This window comes from Paralichthys olivaceus, chromosome 14 (genome assembly GCF_024713975.1).
Source record: "Paralichthys olivaceus isolate ysfri-2021 chromosome 14, ASM2471397v2, whole genome shotgun sequence".
Taxonomy (NCBI): Eukaryota; Metazoa; Chordata; class Actinopteri; order Pleuronectiformes; family Paralichthyidae; genus Paralichthys; species Paralichthys olivaceus.
Window position 1 is genome coordinate 4,584,165 of NC_091106.1, and position 19,307 is coordinate 4,603,471.

Below are 19,307 nucleotides of genomic sequence, written 5' to 3' on the forward strand. Positions count from 1 at the left end.
TATTGAGTATCAATGATTCAATGTATCCACAAAACAGGAAATGAGAAAGTCCAAGAAATAATGCTCACGTTTTTCTTGTTTTTTTTCCACCCCCTTCTGAAATCCCACTCAAACCCAACTCGTCTCTGGGTGATGGACGCAACAAAAAAGGGCAAAAGCAAAGACACACACTAAATGAAAAATAAGTTAAAATGAAATCAAATAAAACAATTATTAAAGGAAAAAAACAAAAGGATACCTTTTCTATGAGGGACAAACTTTGTCAAATTTCTTCAGAGAACCTCCAAGAGAAAACCTTAACCTCTCCAGCTTTAGATTGTGTAGAAGCTCTTTGATCCACCGATCATAAGATGGGGGCACAGCGTGCTTCCAGTTTTAGTCCATATCTGGCACAGATGGAGGAGTGGTGGACTAATTCAAGAATGAGTGAAAGTTTGTGTTACATGTAAATAAATTCCCTCAGGTAGATTTCATGGTACAAAGAAGTGGACAGACGGATGGACAACCTAGACACATAAAGCCTCCAACCACTGATGAGAAGAAGTGGCTGTTGAAAAGAAATGGATATACAGTGTAGTTCTGAGGGAGGATGAGGTTCTTCTAGTGTCACTGCGTGGCAATGTATATACAGAACAGTGCATCTTATTTGACAGTGTAGAACACAGTATGGAAAGCAATAGAAATCTAACAATTTGGGACTTTTTAAATTGACCCTTTATTTTTCTCATGGCTGAATGAGGACGGTCTTTGGCACATCAGTGCCTTGAGCTACTGCTATAATGTTTACAGTGACAATATTAACTTGTAAAATGTTCAGCATGTTTGTTATTTTAATTTCGCTTGTTAACTTGCTAACAATTGCTAAATGTCACCACACACAGTAGAGCTGGGGTGTAGCTGTCAGTAATGAACAGGTATTTGGTTAAAAAAAGTATTGCTCTACTTGGTATTTTGACGAGATGATGATGGCACAAGATGAAAAGTCACCATAGTTGGTTACATCCTATAAAATTCAAGTACCGCGGACGTGTAAATCAAACAATAAAATTGAAAATACAAACGCTTGGTTTGTCTTGTGTTTTCTCATTTGTTGTTTTTGTGATTTGCTGGTGTGATTTTGTTGTTGTGTTATTTTGTTGTTGTGTTTTCCCATTTGTTGTTCTGATTGGCCCTTCAGGGCCAACATAATCAAGTAGATGTGGAGATATTTCATGGCAATCATGGCAATTGCTGGGATATTTCAATACTGCACAAAGACCAACATTGCCTAAAGGCTAAATGTTAATGACAATGGTGAGCAGAGTAATGCCTGAAAACCTGCCTGTGGAACATCACTACAAGGAGAACAACTTTTTTGGCACATTTATATATCACAGGCTGCATCTTATCAGCGATAATATTTTGTAACTTTTCCATTCACAAATAAACAACTTCAGGTATCAACAAAAGACTTGGAGCCGATTGACTTTATCAAAACACTGATTCTGTATTTTTTTTCAGAAATAGAAAATTCAAAGCATTTACAATTTGCACAGTAGTCATAGTGTTCCAACCCTTGGAGAATGGTGTTCGTGGGGCACCTCATATCCGTGCAGTGTTTTTATTCATATCAGTACAGAGCGGTTCTTAGACGTCAGGAGCCTTGATTCATTTGATGCAGAGCCAATTATGAAACAAAACAGTTAAAAATAACTTAAAAACCCTGTGTGCATTTTGTGGTTAAGTCCCTTCAGACCCTTGTTGTAGCTGAACACGCATTCGACAGCACGTAGCTGTCTCTTCTCTCAGATCCCACATGGCTCCGATGTCTTGCCATTTAGGGCTTCATTACCTTCATTTAGTTTGGCAACACACTGTGGGACGGAGCTGATTGACTGTCAGACAAACGAAGATTACAGCCAATACACACACACCACAACATTCTATCTAAAGTTAGCAATTACCCCGTTTTGTTCAATTAAACAGGATTCTGGTTATTTTGATTGTAAATGCTCTACATCTGTCACGACAGTCTCTGCATTACCCATCAATTCTGGGGCAAGAACAGTTCTCCGAAGCTGGTGTTGTCTGGTGGTTGAATCTTCCTCTTTCCGAGCTCCAGCCCCTTAAGTTGAGGCCTAAGACCAAGACACATCACATTTGCATGGAGCTGCAGATAATTATGGGCCAAACTGTCATACAAACATGTCTCAGAGGCAGAGCTGCTCTGGAGGCAGGAATAATCTCATTAGCTGAGTTACAGAAGTGACACTATAACATCCTGGAAATCGCTGAGGGCCCAACACAACTGTTTTTGTCCCATAGAAGGAGTGTTTCTTAAGATGTTAGTAGATCATCTGACTCCACATTCAACTTGAACACAGTGGAGAGAAAAAAGACAGTGAACCATTTAGAATATGTATTAAAACGTGGTCAGATCCTCAGCCGGTGACAGGGGGCTGGTTTCTCCATAGTCTGACAATGACACCATAGCAACAGAATGTACTGCTTGTGATGATGCTGTGAATTTGACGGTCGTGAGGAATGCTAAATCCTTGATGCTGTCGTGTTAATGTCACAGCTCCACCCATGTCTCTGCCTGACAGATGATCAAAGCTAAGTGGATTAATCATAGTTCTAAAGGTTACTGTAACTTCATCTAATATTAAACTGAAGACCACTAAGCAGATGTGCTTTTGCTATGAAAAACAAGAATAAGACTATACAAATATAAACATCTAATCTGTGGTGTGACCCAAAGATTAAGAACGAGCCTGTAGCTTCACGGCTCTCTTGCTGTCCAAGTAATCTCCGGCCGTGCAACAAAAGTAACTGGAACTTTTGGACCCCAGGAACTTTCTCCAAGGAACTTAAAAGTTTCTTTCACACCTGTTCACCACTGTTTCCACCACAGTCTACATAGACCAGGAGAGATGTATGAACAACCAATGGCTTCAACAAGCTGTTCCACTCCAGTCGACCAGGAGGTCACAATGCAAACGATTATACAACAAGGATGAAACTGTAACAATTAAGCAAAACAGCAGTAAACATGGAAGATATTCAAACCATACTGCTGAAAAAATATTGCAGGAATACTTAACCAATCAGTCCTCTTCCAAACTGCAATCCCTACCACACCTCTTTACTTTTCCAAAGTACTACCTCCCTTGAAGGGGCGTTTTTTGGGATAAAAAAGATTTCCACTGATCTTAATTGCGACCCAGTTTCTGCAAAGTTTCCTAGTTCCTGTGGAAAGCTCCTCCAGCTCCACTGGAACACAGGCTAGGAGTTATCAGAACAAAGCTGATAATGTGCCAACAACACTGTCATCTTACACGTGTCTGGAGTATTTGAGACGCTGATCTTCAACAAGCACTGCATCTCTGTGTATTTCAAACCCAGCATCACACTAGGGCATGAACTGCCCAGAAGCCCATACACCTGAAAAATACATCTAATGTCTGCTGTCCAATGCAGTCAGGAATGCACATATGGGTGAAACTATCCAACCAATAAACACATGCATGGCTCACTCATAACAGGAGCACACTCTTCACGTGTTAACTTACACCTAAAGAATAAGTCAAAGTAGAGAACCCACCCCCCAACAGAGGAGGAGGTCCACGACACCACCACCTACAATGCAGTCCTTTCATTCCTTTCCGGTGAATTTAACCAACATTCACATTTCACGAGTCCAACATCAAACAACTGTCGTTACAACAGCCAGGGGCACTAACGAACCAAGTCATATAATTCATACTGACCCCACCATAGTTAAATACCTGGGGCTCCTCAACAGTCAGCTGTAACTGAAAAAGCGCCTTGGACGAGAGATCTTCATCAATTAGTAACTATCTGAAAACCAAGCACGCCATTCAAATTTTCTTGGATAAACACGACATGGATGACTGAGAATCCTCCCAGATTAAAAGGTTAAATCAGAAACTCAAATAAATTGGCAAAACCTGGCAGTTGAACACACACAGCTCTTGTCATTGTCCTGGCAACTAAAAAGTTTTAAATCCACCTATACAACATGTACAGAATAACTGGGATTAGCTCAAAACCGGTAACTCAGTCTGAATTTGATTTTAGGGCCCTTCGGAGAATCTGCAGCTTTAAGGCACTTGTGCATTAACGCAACCTAGCTAGGGTATTGGAAATAGAAGCATTAATCCATTTATTGTTGGAAAGTCTCTAACATTACTGGATCTGTCTCAGTTAGCTTGTTAGGTTATTTAGTTCCAAATGTCCAGTAAATAAAATGTCTTCTTCCACAGTAGCTCTGCCTCAAAATGCTTTACTATTAATACAGTCTGTTGGACAGTGAAACAGGACCCTCTATAGTGGCACGTGTCAATTTAGTGGAGAACGTGACGTAATGCTGGACATGCGTTCCCCTCTCAGACCTCCAGGAGACTTTGTCGCCGTTCAGATGATTGTGCAGGCTGGAGGCGACATATGGACTTGTTGCACATGGGACAGACGCTGCGGATTTCTAACCATTTTAGCAGACACCTGGGAAAAGTAGAAAGATGAAAGACATGATGCATTACCACATTTTGTCATTTCTAAGAAGGACAAAGTATGTAAAGTTACATTTATGCTGAAACTATCAAGACAACAGAAAACAGAAGTTTCTTTCCAGCCTGTTACCCTGCGGCCTGTGTGCGTACAAAGTAACTCAAACAAACATTTCTGCAAACTTGGTGGGAATATTATTTGGGAGGGTCTGAGGTCTGCATTCTTGATGCAGAGGTAAAGAGCTACAGCCTGCTGTAGTTGTGCAACAGGATTGATCAGGCAGACATACACAATATTTACACAGTTCACAGATGCCGGGGACAAAGGCAGTGAAATACCAGTGAGAAATAACAGCAAACCAGGCATAAAAGCTGCTGTTAACATCTATGCTGCTGGGCAAAAACAGGTCTCAGTTGCTTAGAGCTTGCTTGTTTTGAAACATGCAGAGACATATGTTGTCAGGAATTTCCTCATCATTTTCTTAAGGGCAACCTGAAAAGCTGCTTTTCCTGAAAGTCACTACCTCTCAGACTGCTTTCAGCTGTTAACTTAAAGACAGATATCAAACAAAAATTGGAATTTAACGACATGGCATGGTTATTGAATATATTTGCACACCAATAAGTCTAGGACTTCAAGGCTAGAACAACATACTGTTGTTTTAAGCCTATTGAGCTACATAATGGATTTACTGACACAATGGCTGCTACCAAAGTTTTATTCCACATGGTTTCAATTGCAGATTGTTTCCATCCACAGCCTCACAAAAATGACATGCATGATCAGTTTGTGAAACAGTTTAACAAAATCTTGAGTTCTTTCCTTTGACTGCGACTTATAAAAACTGTTGCATGTTAACAAGCGTGGAGTCAGATGTTCAATCTCACGGAGGTTTGAATCAAGTTTGTAGAACTTACTTCTTGTGAAAAGCATGTGAACATGGGCACACCCCGAGCTCGTCCTTACTGCGAAACTCTTCTAAACACACTGCACATGTTTGCTGAGAAGGGAAAATGACAAGATCAAAATTTGATCAATACCTTATATATAATAATAAAGTACAGCATGCACTTCTTATGTCATGTTGCATACCTGGAATGAATGTAGACAGAAAATGTACACCAACGCTACCCTACTACTAATTTGACAAAAAGACAGTAAACTGATTTTCAAAGGGTTTAACATGTTGTTTTGGTGAGATTTTCTCAAAGCTCCTATAGTTTACAGTTTGTAATTAAGTGTGAGTCGTTTTTTTATTTCAGTTTTATCCTTGTGCTGCGGGACACGCATGCCTTCCTGTTTACCCCAGTATGCACATGCCCAGTGTATGTGAGTGGTTTTGTCATGTGCGTTGTCAGGTGGGTTAGTGTGGATGGGGATTAAAATTGGATAGAGATTGTTTTAGTTTTTGAGTGCACTCAGTTGCCTTACTTTTGTCAAACCACAATTAGTATTTATTATGTAATTGGAACAGAGTTTGTAAGACAGCCATAAGCAATGTTATATATGATTGTTATTGTTATGCTAATTGCTGTAGCTAGCTAAACAAGTTCTCACAAATCAGTAGTCAAGTTATTTTGTCAGCATTTCAGAGACAAACGCCTGAGGCTAAAATAAAGAGATGTTATTTCAGCTTGATAATATCCCCACATAACTAACTAAAAGTATCAGCATAGCTCTTTACTTAGTGTCATTTGTTACAGCAGTGAGTTTGCTTCTGGCCTCATTTTACACACGAGTCACAAACACAGATGAGTATGTCTTATCTCTTCGCCCCATTAGTCCATTAGCATTGGTCTGCTTTGCCTCTTTCAACTGTTGCATAAAAGTGTTTGATCACATTGACTGTGTATTGGACTTACACCAAGAAGGCTCAGTTTCTTCCCGGCTCCTTTCAAAACAACCTGCGAACGTGAAGGGATTTGTCACAAAATGCACGGAGTTCGAAGGAAAAAACAATACACATTATAATTTGATTAATCAGTCATTAACAGAAATTGCTGTGAAATTACCTCACTGTAGCCATACTGTTCTCGAGCACCCCGTCGCCTCAATCTGTAAAGCACAAGACACAAACAAACTCGTCATACTTTAGTTTAGAGTGTGGAAATTCGAATGTGTCTTGATGCTCCACGTTTGTCTTCGGCGCGACATGTCTTGTCATGCCTCATGAATCATCTGAAGTCCTGGAATTCACACAATGCCACATTCCACTACCAGCCTCTGTGTCTACACTCACCATGAGCACCCTTTCTGAAAAATGACCACGTAGGAGAATTCTGACAAAAGTTATTTGTTGTCTTACCTCATTGAAAGCATACACTACCATTATTGTGAGTTCAGTGAACATAAATAATAAAAAAACATAAAAATGTTCATTCCTCATTGAGATATACACCATGTGAGAAGTTTAAGATGTTGAAAATGATCCAATTACAGCAGTTAGAGGCACCTTCATCTTCAAGGTATCTGTTCTAACTTGTCCATTCGAACTCCAGATTCAGATCATCACTACAGTCTTAGCTGATGCTTCTTAATTCAATGCCTGGCTGTGAACCCAAACTATCTACTGTATCTCCCACAGTCCAGTATGTTTTTCAAATATCTGGTTGTCAGATAATACGATAGAAGATCAGAGAACACCATCACTGTAAGAGCTTAACAGGTTCTTCCTGCTTTTTACTTTGACTTAACCCCAACCCATATGCAGTAGCCTTAGGCAAACCTTTGCCAAACAACAGATAATGCACCATGTAACACAGTGAAAGTCCTCTGCATTTACAGATGACCTTAATAAGCTAAGCTTCTTTAGTTCTTTGCAATACTAAAACCTAGTGTGTTCTGAGAAATAAGAAGATCTCTCAGTGTGCATAAGCATGGCCCATGATAAAACTTAGGTGGTTTCAGCTGATACAAAGCAAACTCATGTGAAAGCCAGATGATCTGGCTACCGATAGTTTGATCTCACTGCAAGGGAGGTGTTTTCTTAGTTAAGTTGTGTCATATACTTTGAGCAGAGGAAGTAAATTTGCCTTTGTGTTATTTTCTGATTTTTATATTGATTAATAAGATTAAGCTTACTACTATTCATGTACAGTTAAAGTCATATGTCAAAAGCTGAAGTCGATTTAAAGTCACACAGCCTGATGACACCTCAGGCTTGAAGGTGCTGCTCGATTCTAATTGAATCCATTTACACTTTCGCTGGTACATATATAGCCTAAAGTGAATAATTACAGTATATTGTGTGCAAGAAGTTCAGGTGTGGTTTCTTATGGGTGTTGAAAGATAAATACCAAATTTCAATACATATAGTGACTACATTGGGTTATGAGGAGACCGTCTCTGAAAAACAACTCCTGAAATGCAGTGTAGGTTACAGGTTATTGGTATGTGACACTCAGAGAGGTCCCAAAGAAGGCATTTCACTGGATGTTTGACATAAAGGAGTTTAACTACAATGATGTCTCCAGTGAGAAGTGGGTGAATTTATCTGATCTCAAATCACATGGTTATACTGATCCTGTTTAGCTGTCTGACACTACCTCAGCCTTGTTTTTCTGTCTGTCCTGTACCTGAAGAGGTAGCAGCAGAAGAGGAGGCTGAGCATGAGGACGAAGAGGCCAATGCTCAGGACGATGATGTAGATGTTGAGCGGCAGGTTGAAGAGCTCCTCGGACGTCATCTTGCAGTGGAGTTTGGAGTTCTGCAATCCAAGGTCACACAGACACCCTGAGAGGACGGCGCACAGAGAAAAACAAATGATGACCACATTAGGAAAAAATAATGGTTTGGCTGCAAGAAAGAAAAATTCAATCCAGTAGGAAAATGCAATGTCCCCAAGTGCTTATTCTTATCAGGGTGAAATCATTCTTAAAAAGGATTAAGACAAGATCATTTTGTATTAACAAGTATACATTGTACAAGGTATACTTTCTACAATGTATACATTTAGTTTTTAAACTGTGTTATATCCATTATGTTAATATTTTCATGAATGGCTGGTGTTGCTCAGTATGCAAATCTAATCTGACTGGGTTCTGCATCGACTTTGTTCTCCACACAAAGAACAAGGCGGTCGTGAATATGGCCTACTGTTTGTCATAATGCTTGACACACATTCATGTTTACTACTGCCCTGCTACTGCCTGATAGAAATGTAAGAAAATGTCATTTTTCAAACAGAAAAAGCAAAAGTCAAACAAAGCCACAGTCAGATAATTGCGTCGAGAGAATTGTAACCTACAATATGAGTCATTTAGAGTCCCAGCAAAGCTCACAATGGAAGAATGTATGACAGATGTCAGCGTGAATAGTTTGAAAAATTCATAGTGATGTGTGTTTCCACGTTTTGTTCTAAATGACATCAATATTGAACTGTTTTTTCGAAATAACAGTGAATCAAAGGTGCAGTGTATCAGCTGTCAGCGACAGACAAACAAAGAACAATCAGTCTGTTCTGCAGCCTCCCTCAGCTCTGCAGAGCAACAGAGCATCTTTAGTTTAACTGTGTTGGTTTCACAACCAGCATCTTTTACTGTTTTGTAGAGGGGACATGAACCAAACTAAAAAGTCGAAAATGTCAAATAAATTTATCTCGGAGATTACATTTGTCATTTATGACAGTTCTTATCCCACTGGTGTATGTGCAAGTGCTAATTTTTGCCAGTAAGTTTGGTTGCAATTATCTGATGCTACAAAAATGAGGTGAGATGTTATGATTTACAACTGAGAATGACTCACATTTGGGCAAGTGCATGTATCGGCAGGATCTTGCTACCAAGACTCTACGCCACGATCACTACTGCCCACAATCTGGCTCCGAATAAGATTTTTTTGGCTTAACGATTATGGGAGGAAGTGGAAACGTGTCATCCATCTTTACTTACAGTCTATGGTTGAGAATAAAAAAGCGAGTGCATACAGATTGCTTGTATCTGTTGAAGCTGGCACTTGACAATAATTAACTGACAAGTCTGCCATCAGAATCTTCAAGGGAGATAATATGTCATTATGTTTATAGCTTGTGTTGCCCCAGTGAGGACAAACCTTGCCACCACAAGAGTTGGGCGTGTAGATATGAAGGTTAAGATTACGGTGAAAAGAAATGTCACCCCAGCTGTGTCCCTGCTGTATGTAGACTGTGAATTTTGGAATATAAGCCCAGTGAGCCTTGTCAGAGCCTTTCCAGTGTGTTTCAATGGCCCACAAAGCCCTGCATGCCAAAGATAGACCATCATACATGACCTTGTCTGGCAATGCCAGACTTCACCTTCGTCCACCTCCTGTGGCAGGGATGTGGGGTTGGATTTTAAGGAGGTGCATGTGTGTGGACGAATCTGTAACTTGTAGGGCCTGGCACACTGACTCAACATCGCATCTGTGCAGCCTCTTGTTTCAAGCTGCAATGTAATACTGCTTTCGCTGCAGACATTCTTGGGCTGTACAAAGTTTCGGACTTGGGTGAAAGTTGAGATAAGGAGTGCATGTGAGGAGGGGGAATGTGTAACAGTTATGGAAGAACTAAGACTAAGACTTTGTTTTAACCAAGAAGTGAGTGGGAAATGAAGCTGGAGAACTGTGTTGAGGAAATAAATTGACAGATTATTTTCTTTCCTTTTTATCAAAGTTCCAAGTTTTTATGGCTGTAAAATATCTGCGGCATTAAATCCACATTAATCTGGATAAACTGAATTAATCTACAGAAAAAACGGGTCAGATGAGGTTTGTTTCTACAAGTGGTTTCTATCCTCATGATGAGAAGAGAAGTTTTGGACACATTCACAAAACTTAAAGGAATCACAGCAAAAACACATCTCCACACTGTGAAATACTTTTCATTCACCGCCATCCAACACAGGAATGTGTTCAGCTTGCATCTCGGCCTGAAAGTAGTTACTCGCTAGAGTTTGGGCTTAGAGACACAGAAGTGCATTAACCCTGAGGTCCTTGAAAATGGCACTTTTCATTCCAGGCGACGCACGTCAGCTTTTAACTGCACTACTTAACTCTTTCTTGAGGTCAAGTGCCACAACTGATTATGTAATGGTGACCTGGTTCAAAGGTCACTCCACAGTGGACAGTGGTTATGGCACTGAGGTGCAGTTTTGATGTACTTTGAGGGGTTTCTGGGAACGTTTGACAGGAAATTTGGCTATAGAAGTAGACGGCTGTAATCTTAGCACGATGTTAGTGAATCATTGATAGTGGAGCACTGACAGGTGGGCCACTGTGCAAATGCATGTGTTGTGAACAGGATTGTAGCTAAATAATGCTGAACAGGAATAGTGGCTTTGGTTTTGTGTTTTTTGGCTGGAAAACAAAATAGTCCTCCCTTGCTTGGATACTGATATTGGGTATGACTGTCTGATTATCCTTGCCTCACTGATGTTATTTAGAGTGACGTTGTGTTGCTTCATATTTTGTCATCTTATACTAAATGGAATTTTGATCAAATTACTTATTTTCATTATAAGAATGTAACATGCATATTAGCACACAATTCATTCAGCATTAGTTCTGTTGTGGGTGTAAATATTAAGCAATCACTAATCTCTTCATTGGAACTAGGTTCTATGGTGTGACCCATTTTAACTTAGTGTTTTATAAATGTGCACTCAGCAAACACTCAACAATCGGTTCAGTGTGAAGGATTTAGCGACATCCAGTGTTAATGGTGCAGATTGCAACCGACTGAATTCCCCTGAACCTTTCCATTCCAGGTGTGTAGGCAATTCTACTGTGGCCTTCAGGTAACACAAACACACAAGAGGTCCTCTCTAGAGCCATTGTATGCTTTGTTCGTTCTGGGCTACAGTAGACACATGGTGGTGCAACATGGTGGAACCCACAGACGAGGACACACTCCATATGAAGAATATGAACATAACTCATAACTCCACCACTGAAAACACAACTATTCATATTGTTGGAATTTCTCTAATTACATCACTTGACCGTAACTTGTCATAGTCAGATCTTGCAAAAAGCCTGTGCTGGCACTTACCGTTACACCATTTGACAGGATGCATTAAATGCAGCTGTTCAGATGGCAAAGCTAGAAAGTTGCAGAGGTAAAGGCCACTGCAATATCACAAACTCTGGTTTCCACAAGTTGGTTTAAAAGGGGATTGGCGGTGGATAAAATGTCCACTACCTTTTAAGTCCAGACTAGTTGACCCTGAGAGTTGACAGAGAGAGTTATATCCGTGTGGTCTGGAGTAAATAGACCTGATTAGAGATTCCAGTTCTTCAAGAGGACATCAGCCCAGTAAGCAGCTGCTCAACCCAACGGGGACAAATCAGTCAGCAGAGATTATTAAGTGTAAAACATCCACCTCAGTTGAGATTTAGCCTCCCAGATGTGTCTTCCCTCAGCATGGAGACGATCCTGTGGGCGAGGTGGATGAAAAGACTCCAATGTCACAGACAGTATGAGGAAATAAAGTCCAAATCCAATCCAGCGCTCTGGTAAAAACAAAACCTCTGGCCGAGCACGACTCCCTGCTGTTCAGCTTTGTCTCCTCTTCAGAACATCGTTACGAGGCTCCCCCTCTCTCTCTCTCTTTCTCTCTTCTCCTTCTTTCTCTCCTCTGTCACTCTCTCCTCTCTTCTCCAGACCTTCACGTCGCTGTCCTCCTGTCTAGGCTGTGCAAACCTGCCGTGGCCAATTATGGAGAGACAAAGGGAAGGACATGGATGGGTTCCCCCGGCAGACAGGCAGTCAGGCAGTCAGTCAGTCAGTGAGCCTCGGTAATGTTGGAGAGCAGCTCCTCATCTCTTCCTGGGGGTTTGACACACTGCGGCTAATGTGGATCCAGCCTCTCCTCTCTTCTCTCGTCCTTTCCTCTCACGTTCACTCCGCTCCTCTGTTCTTCCTCGTCTCCGTGCTCCACTTCAGTTTGTAAACAGATCCGTGCTCATGTGATCTGCTGTCTGCATCGCAGCTCCGCTCCTCACCGCCCCCTCCTTCCTTCTGTCCTCCCTCCTCTCGCCCCCTCCTGCCCGCCCGCCTGACCTGTCTTTACCCCTGGCCGTCCTGGGTCTCTCCCCCCGCTCTCTGCATATAAACCAGACCGTATATACTGTACGTACAGCTAATGGTTCACTTCCTGCTGATCTAGCTGCTAACTTGCTAACCAGCTGGGCTAGTGTTAGCTCTAAAAATAGCCTTGTACAATGCTGTGGCCTGTGGTTTGTTTACTCCAGCCTGCTCTTCAACACTGTGCAACATTTGGTTCAATAGAAGTCATCGACTGGGGGGAAATGAAAGGGATAGCTCACCCAAAACTGAAAGTGCACTCATTATCTACTCCCCACTCTGTCAATGGAGGGGTGGGTGAAGTGTTTGAGTCCACAGAACACCTCTGCAGTTTCAGGGGTGAACAGTGTTGCACTCAAATCCAATCCAATCGAAGTAAATGGTGACTGATTCTTCAAACGTAAATACACAACATCAACTTTTCACCATACTGCTCCTGTGGTGTCATCCAAGTGTGGATATAAGCCATGACACTCAGATCTGACTCACAGCGGTGTCATTTACACCATGTTTTTTGGGATTTGTCTGCTGCACTGTTTACCCCTGAGACACCGGAAGTGTTCTGTGGACTCAAACACTTCACCCACACCTCCGTCGGCACAGTGGTGAGTAGATAATGAGTGCATTTTCATTTTTCACTGAACTATCCCTTTAGGCCCTCAGAGCTAATGAGAACACAGTCAGTCCACATTCTTATTTGCTTGTTAGCTTAGCTTGGTTGCTAACAGGAGAATAAGAAAACAAATGTGTTGTAAAGATGTAAATGTGAGTGGATCAGCAGTGAGGGGAACATATACTGTGTGTATAGTTTATTCAGTCTATGTTCCACTAACTGCTTGCTCGCCAGCAAAAGGAGTCCACCTTTCAGCTTTTAACTATATATGTGTGCATTACCACTGTTGTATTTACTCCATCTGGTATTTTGTACACATTGTACAGCAGCTTGTTCAATAGATTTGATTGAACTGGTAATATAAAGAGTAAACTAATAGTTAGTTCACAAACTAATACAGTATTCGTACAGTATTTACAGTCTATGATCCACTCACTGCTGATCTAGCTGCTAACTTGCTAACCAGCTGGGGCAGTGTTAGCTCTAAAAATAGCTCTTATTTTCTTTCTATGTTCTCACCTCTGGTGTGTTTACTTCAGGCTGCTCTTCTTTTCAACACCATCCAATATTTTGTTTAATAGAAGTCATCGACGAGGAAAAATAAACTCTAAAGATGGCTCCCCAATGGTCAGCTCAGAAACTCATCACCTCGTTAGCTTAGCTTGGTTGCAAACAGGATTATGATTTCAAACATTTTATTATGAAAGAGGTGCATTCGTACAAAGGACTTTCATAAGTGTTAAAAGGTTTTACGTGTTGAGAGGAGGTTCAATTCAAATTGAAGCTGACACACACCGACTTGGTGTTTCTCAAGATAGCACTTTACCCTTGACCTGTAAATATGCAGGTCGGAATTCTCCAAAAATAGCATTGAACTTACAGGAGTGTGATAAGAACTAGGCCGAGCTAAGTGACAGAAACCATCTTTGAGAAAACTATACTTGACATGTACTTTGTCTGTTGTGCATGTCCTGTCTGTGGAGCGCTGTCATTAAAAGTCAATCGCCAGTTGTTTAATAAACCTTCCACATGTTTGTTTATGAATTAAAGTAAATGGCTCCTGTTCTTTTTTATGGTTCAACAATCTGATCTGTCATAAAAGCTTGTTTTTCGCTAACATCCATATTGGTCACTGTTCCTCTATGCCTCATGTTTTGTAACCCTGGTACATTGACAGTAATTTATCAATACACATTCTTAAAAACACCTGTCGTGTCCTTCAAAAATAAAAGAAACCCTACCTAATTACATTGCTATAACGGTACGGTTACCCACCCTACAATTCTTTTTACACAGTGGTAAGCTCTCACATAATATTGAAATATCGAAATAGTCATGTTGAATATGAAATAGTTATTTGAAAATTACAAAAGCAAAACTCAAAAAGTCACACTTTCAGTATATTGAACCTAATAAATGATATAAATCCAATTTTAGCCTTTTACAGAAAGCCTGTTTTATCAGTATTTTTAACTGTCTCTCACATGTCCCACAACATTGCAGTATCCCTTTAAATTACTGAATAAATCATGCTGCCTATCAGATTTTGTTGGCCATAAAAATCACACATCAGACAAAGAATAAAACCAATAAAATCTATACAGTCGTAAAACCACACATCCATGTGTCTTTCTGTAACTGAAGCTTACTTCAGAGCTAAAGCTAAAGGTCTGTCTATTGGGCTAGATATATATATATACATATTATGGCATGCCGTTCAGGAAATTAAACCTTTGAATATATTGAATGAAACTTTGAATATATTGATTGAAACTTTGAATATATGGAATGAAAATTTGAATATATGGAATAGAACTTTGAATTTATTGAATGAACCTTGAATATATTGAATGAACCTTGAATATATTGAATGAAACTTTGAATATATTGAATGAAACTTTGAATATATTGAATGAAACTATTGAATGAAGTCTGAATATATTGAATGAAGTCTGAATATATTGAATAAAATCTCGAATATATGGAATGAAACTTGACTGACTGACGTCAGACTTCACCGCAGTGTCTGCGACCATCTTGTGTAACGTGTGGATGCTGTAGCTAAAAGTGAGTGACAATGAGTTAGTCCGCTCACAATCTCGTTGCAGCAATAATAAACTATGAGGACCTCAGTAACACACTGGCGAATGCGTGTACAGCCCAAAATCCCCCTGATAGCCCTGCCCAATGCCGTTCAACTGACAAGGAAGTTCGCTCCCTTTTTAATCGTGGCAGACCTACTGTTTATCAGGCCAACCTCAGCATGTCTTCAATATCACAAGAGTGCCCGACAACACCCCGTGTACAATCTCCACCCGTACACAAGGAAGGGCCCAAGACACTGTATGGTTAGCTTGATATAGTGTTCAGGTGATTTAATTAAGGTGAAACACAGTGAATGGCCGTGCGTAATGGCACTGCGCTCTGACGCGGCACTTCTACGGCACTGGCGAAGCTGCTTCTTGCGCTTCCATAGATTCAAGATTTCATTCAATATATTCAAGGTTTCATTCAATATATTCAAGATTCATTCCATATATTCAAAAGTTTAATTTCCTGAACGGCCATAATATATAGTATATATATATATATATAGCCTAGGACACCACAGGCCCCAACTCAACCTGGATAACAGTGTACTGGTTTGGCTGGGGTGGCCTGAGATGGAGCAGTTTGCTCCCTATATACCGATCCTTGAGGGGAAGAAACTTTAAGGTCATCCTAATTACTGTTTGCAGCAGCAGCGATGTGGGGAAGATCACACATGTGGAGCTTATCGTGGCAATAAAGCTGGACCTGCATTTCCACCACCAGACGTTCGTGGAGATGCTGATCATCTTGTCCTTCACCGCCCACAGGCGCTGGTGGAGAGCTGCTAACACAGGACAGTCTCAAACGTGTGAACAGTGTGATGAACACATGTATTTAGGATTGAGGGGGTTACATGGTGAGTCTTCCTCAGTTTGATCACTATGTTGTACTCGTGATGGAGTTAATTTCAACACATTTGTTAAAAAGTATTCTTGAGAACCTAAATAAAACCTCACTGTCAGACTAATCTTAAGACTATGTTAAATTGTGAGGGGTTTACATTTTTGTTGAACAGCAGGTCTGTTATATGGCGTCACATTTCTGTGCATGGTCAAGTCTGTACAAAACTTTGATGAGAGTTCCTGAGTTTTATTCATACATTGTGGTTTCATCACTGCTGCACAAAACTATTGTAACTCAGCCCACAATAGGAGAACTTTCTCAATGTCCTGGTCTGAAGAGTCTACAGGCCAAATGTCTGTCTTGGTCATAGTGCCACCTACTGGCATTAACTCGGTACTTTGACATTGTCATGGCAAGTTCAAGTCTGTTTAGTTCTCAAATCTGGTCAGGATGATGGACATTGCGGCCATGGCGATACATCCTTCACTAAACGCAGGAGGGAAGGAGGAAGCTGTTTCTTAGGGGCCTGGCATACTTAAAAAGTCACACTTTAGAAGACTTCAAATGTGTAATTTCTTTGGGTTATTTGACATAGATTTGACATGCACATTCGTCAACCAACTATGGTAAAATGAATATGTACCCTTTGAGTATTTGAAACTACTCCACAATGGCTTTTAACAACTGCCTCTGAAACTTGCTGTAACTATTAAACGTTTCAACACACACACACCGATTGAAATGCAGCCATGATGGACAAATATTCACTAAAATAAGTCCTTAATAGGTACGTTTTGTGTGTCTTAGTAAACAATTGTCATGTAAAGGTGTGGATATAATAATACCACAGTACTTGTACCACAGTATAAATGTTGCAAAAAGCAACTTCCTACTTTTTTTGTTGTGGCTGCTGAGAAACTGGGCCATGATTCTGCCCTGAAATACTAGACACTTATTTCTTAATATTGTCACTGATATGTTTATATGTGTATGTGCTTTTGTATTAATAGTAGGCAAGACAAGTCAAAACACTTTCAAAAGGTCATATCTTCATATTTCAGTGGGACAAAAATACAGCTGCTACTGATAAGACAAGTGCTGCAACTGTCATCACTGTAATCACTCATAGACTGTATGCAATCACTGCACACAAGCAAACTCACAAGTCCTAATCATAGTAAGAGTGTACTTTTATCTCGAGTGTCACTCTTGAGGCCAGTTTTTAGGCTGGACTTGAAGTGGCTGGTTGGCTTAAAATCCATATCCTCTCTACAGTATGGCTATTATGATCTGACATGTAGCAGTTCATGTCTACCACACTGGTAATGAGTTACAAATGTTTCCCACAGTGGATCAGTAGCTACACTGTCAAAGCCTTGAATTTGTGACTGGACAGTTTGCCATCTGTCTGAAGAAAATACAGCTGCCTGTTAGGTCATATTTTTGTGCTAAAAGGTTAAGTCACTTATATATCTGATATTTCAACTTGAAGACAGCACCAAATCACATGCCATGTGATTCAGATAATGTAAACCAGATCATGTTTCTGCAAACTTCTGCCAAGGCCCAACAGTCCCCTTATAAAATCACATTTACATTCATTTTTTCATCAAGATCCATCAATTATTCTGTGAAAAGGTTAAAAAACGCCCATTTTAAAGACAAACAAATGGACAGGGGTGAAAACATAACCTCCTAGGTTGAGTTAACTGTGGAAGCAGACATGCAGGGCCATGCACCAATATTCCAAAGTGACAACATGACAATGTTTGATTAAACATCTTAGATCTGTCAGCTCTCTTTGGAATCACTGCTTTAATTTCGACATGTCTTTATATTGACATAATTAACTCTACCATTCATTGTATTAACTGTATCTCATGAATTTAATTTGTTTGCATTCCAGTTGAGCTGATTTCAATCTCACTTTATATGTTTACATTTCTTATCTTGATGTCGTGTGACTGCCAGTGAGATCATGCTTCGGGGTTTTTCCAGCAGGGGGCGCGCCAGGATCACGCGACAGATGCAGGTCTCGGTCTGAAGACTCGTGTTTCAGAAGATGGCGCTGTTATTTGTTTACATAATGTCCAGACTGGAGCATGGACTGGAGCAGAAGGCTAATCACAAAGCACTATTCTTGTCCTGTGTTATCAAAAACTGATTGAAAGTAGAAGCCCAGGAAATCACACATATAGATTACTCTGAGAGCAATACCTATGAGCGCAGCTTGACATGTGTTGTCACATTGTTCTTATTGTGCAACATCTCTAAAGCCATGCAGCAGTTTCGATTTCTCCTTTCCCTGTTGTAAGCTTTCATGGCGAGGCTGAGCTTTTTAGGCAATGGGACAAGAGCAGCGTGAGCCAGCACAACAAATTACAAGTTTCTTTAGTTGATTGCCACATGGAGGTCAGCCCCCTGGTGTGGTGCAATGTTAATATATGTAAATGGGCTACCATGCCCTGACCAGACAGAACGAGATTTAACCAGCCTACGCCTGTCCGAGGCTGCTTACCTCCAAACTTCACACATGTCTAACAGTAAATTCCAGCACTGCACCAAGAGAGATGTGAGCTGCTGACAGTGAAAACACTCTCTGCAATGAAATGATGATGATTTAACAGCAAAGTATCTCAGCCTGATGTAAACTTTTTCAAGTATTTTGAATGAAAAGCATCAGTGAACACTTTCACACACTTAGTTTTGCAGGTTTGTGTGTGTTTGAGAAAATACACTTTATTCCGAGGACTACAATTAAATAAAAAAAATAGCAGTCTATCCTTCATTTTAATTAGTTTGCAAATCTTATATCTGCAGTCAAATGTGTGGACAACTGTGCATGTACAGTCCATGTAAATAACAAAAACCTCAGCAGTTAAAGTAGCAGTCATGGGACAAGGATGAACATCTTTCACCCCACACACTATTTGTCATGAACTGAACTTTAGACAGTGTTTTCTTTTTCTTTCAAGACTAGTGAATTCATAAGAAGTGGGCTGACCTGTTTGTTTGTCTAGAGACGTGCATGCATTTCGTGTCTTGCTGAAGAAGAGGACTATGGGAATGTGACAGCATGGAGTGCAAAGCAAATGGCATCCATGAATCAACGCAGAGATAATAGGCTTTGAAATCTTGTTTGTTAATAACAAAGGCTCAGATATAGGCCAACTGTCTGGGGTGTGAGGCTGATCCAAGGACGTGGACTCA

At 40.5% G+C, this 19,307-nt stretch overlaps 1 protein-coding gene across 3 annotated transcripts; it reads right to left on the reverse strand.

Annotated features, from left to right (window-relative positions):
* Positions 1 to 1,461: 1,461 nt before the first annotated feature.
* Positions 1,462 to 12,556, reverse strand: LOC109635128 (RING finger protein 122-like). Of its 3 annotated transcripts, none has more exons than XM_020096089.2 (6): positions 11,847 to 12,556; positions 8,085 to 8,241; positions 6,522 to 6,564; positions 6,372 to 6,413; positions 5,427 to 5,509; positions 1,462 to 4,503 (listed from the first exon to the last, which is right to left on the reverse strand). In XM_020096089.2, the coding sequence occupies exons 2-6, from the start codon at positions 8,192 to 8,194 to the stop codon at positions 4,389 to 4,391; spliced, it is 393 nt and encodes a 130-aa protein (XP_019951648.1). In that variant the 5' UTR covers positions 8,195 to 8,241; positions 11,847 to 12,556; the 3' UTR covers positions 1,462 to 4,388. The 3 variants fall into 3 exon arrangements, with proteins under 3 accessions (XP_019951648.1, XP_019951631.1, XP_019951640.1); XM_020096072.2 differs by having other exon boundaries at positions 11,516 to 12,499; XM_020096081.2 differs by having other exon boundaries at positions 11,666 to 12,394.
* Positions 12,557 to 19,307: the final 6,751 nt, after the last annotated feature.

What these genes read in the sequence shown, in the direction of transcription:
- LOC109635128 (XM_020096072.2), bottom strand. Translation starts at nt 11,540, where the DNA reads ATGCATCCTGTCAAATGGTGTAACG. An exon ending in TTCTGCTGCTACCTCTTCAG is followed by an intron (nt 6,565 to 8,084) that starts GTACAGGACAGA and finishes TGTGCTTTACAG; the next exon opens with ATTGAGGCGACGGGGTGCTC. An exon ending in AGAAACTGAGCCTTCTTGGT is followed by an intron (nt 5,510 to 6,371) that starts GTAAGTCCAATA and finishes TTCCCTTCTCAG; the next exon opens with CAAACATGTGCAGTGTGTTT.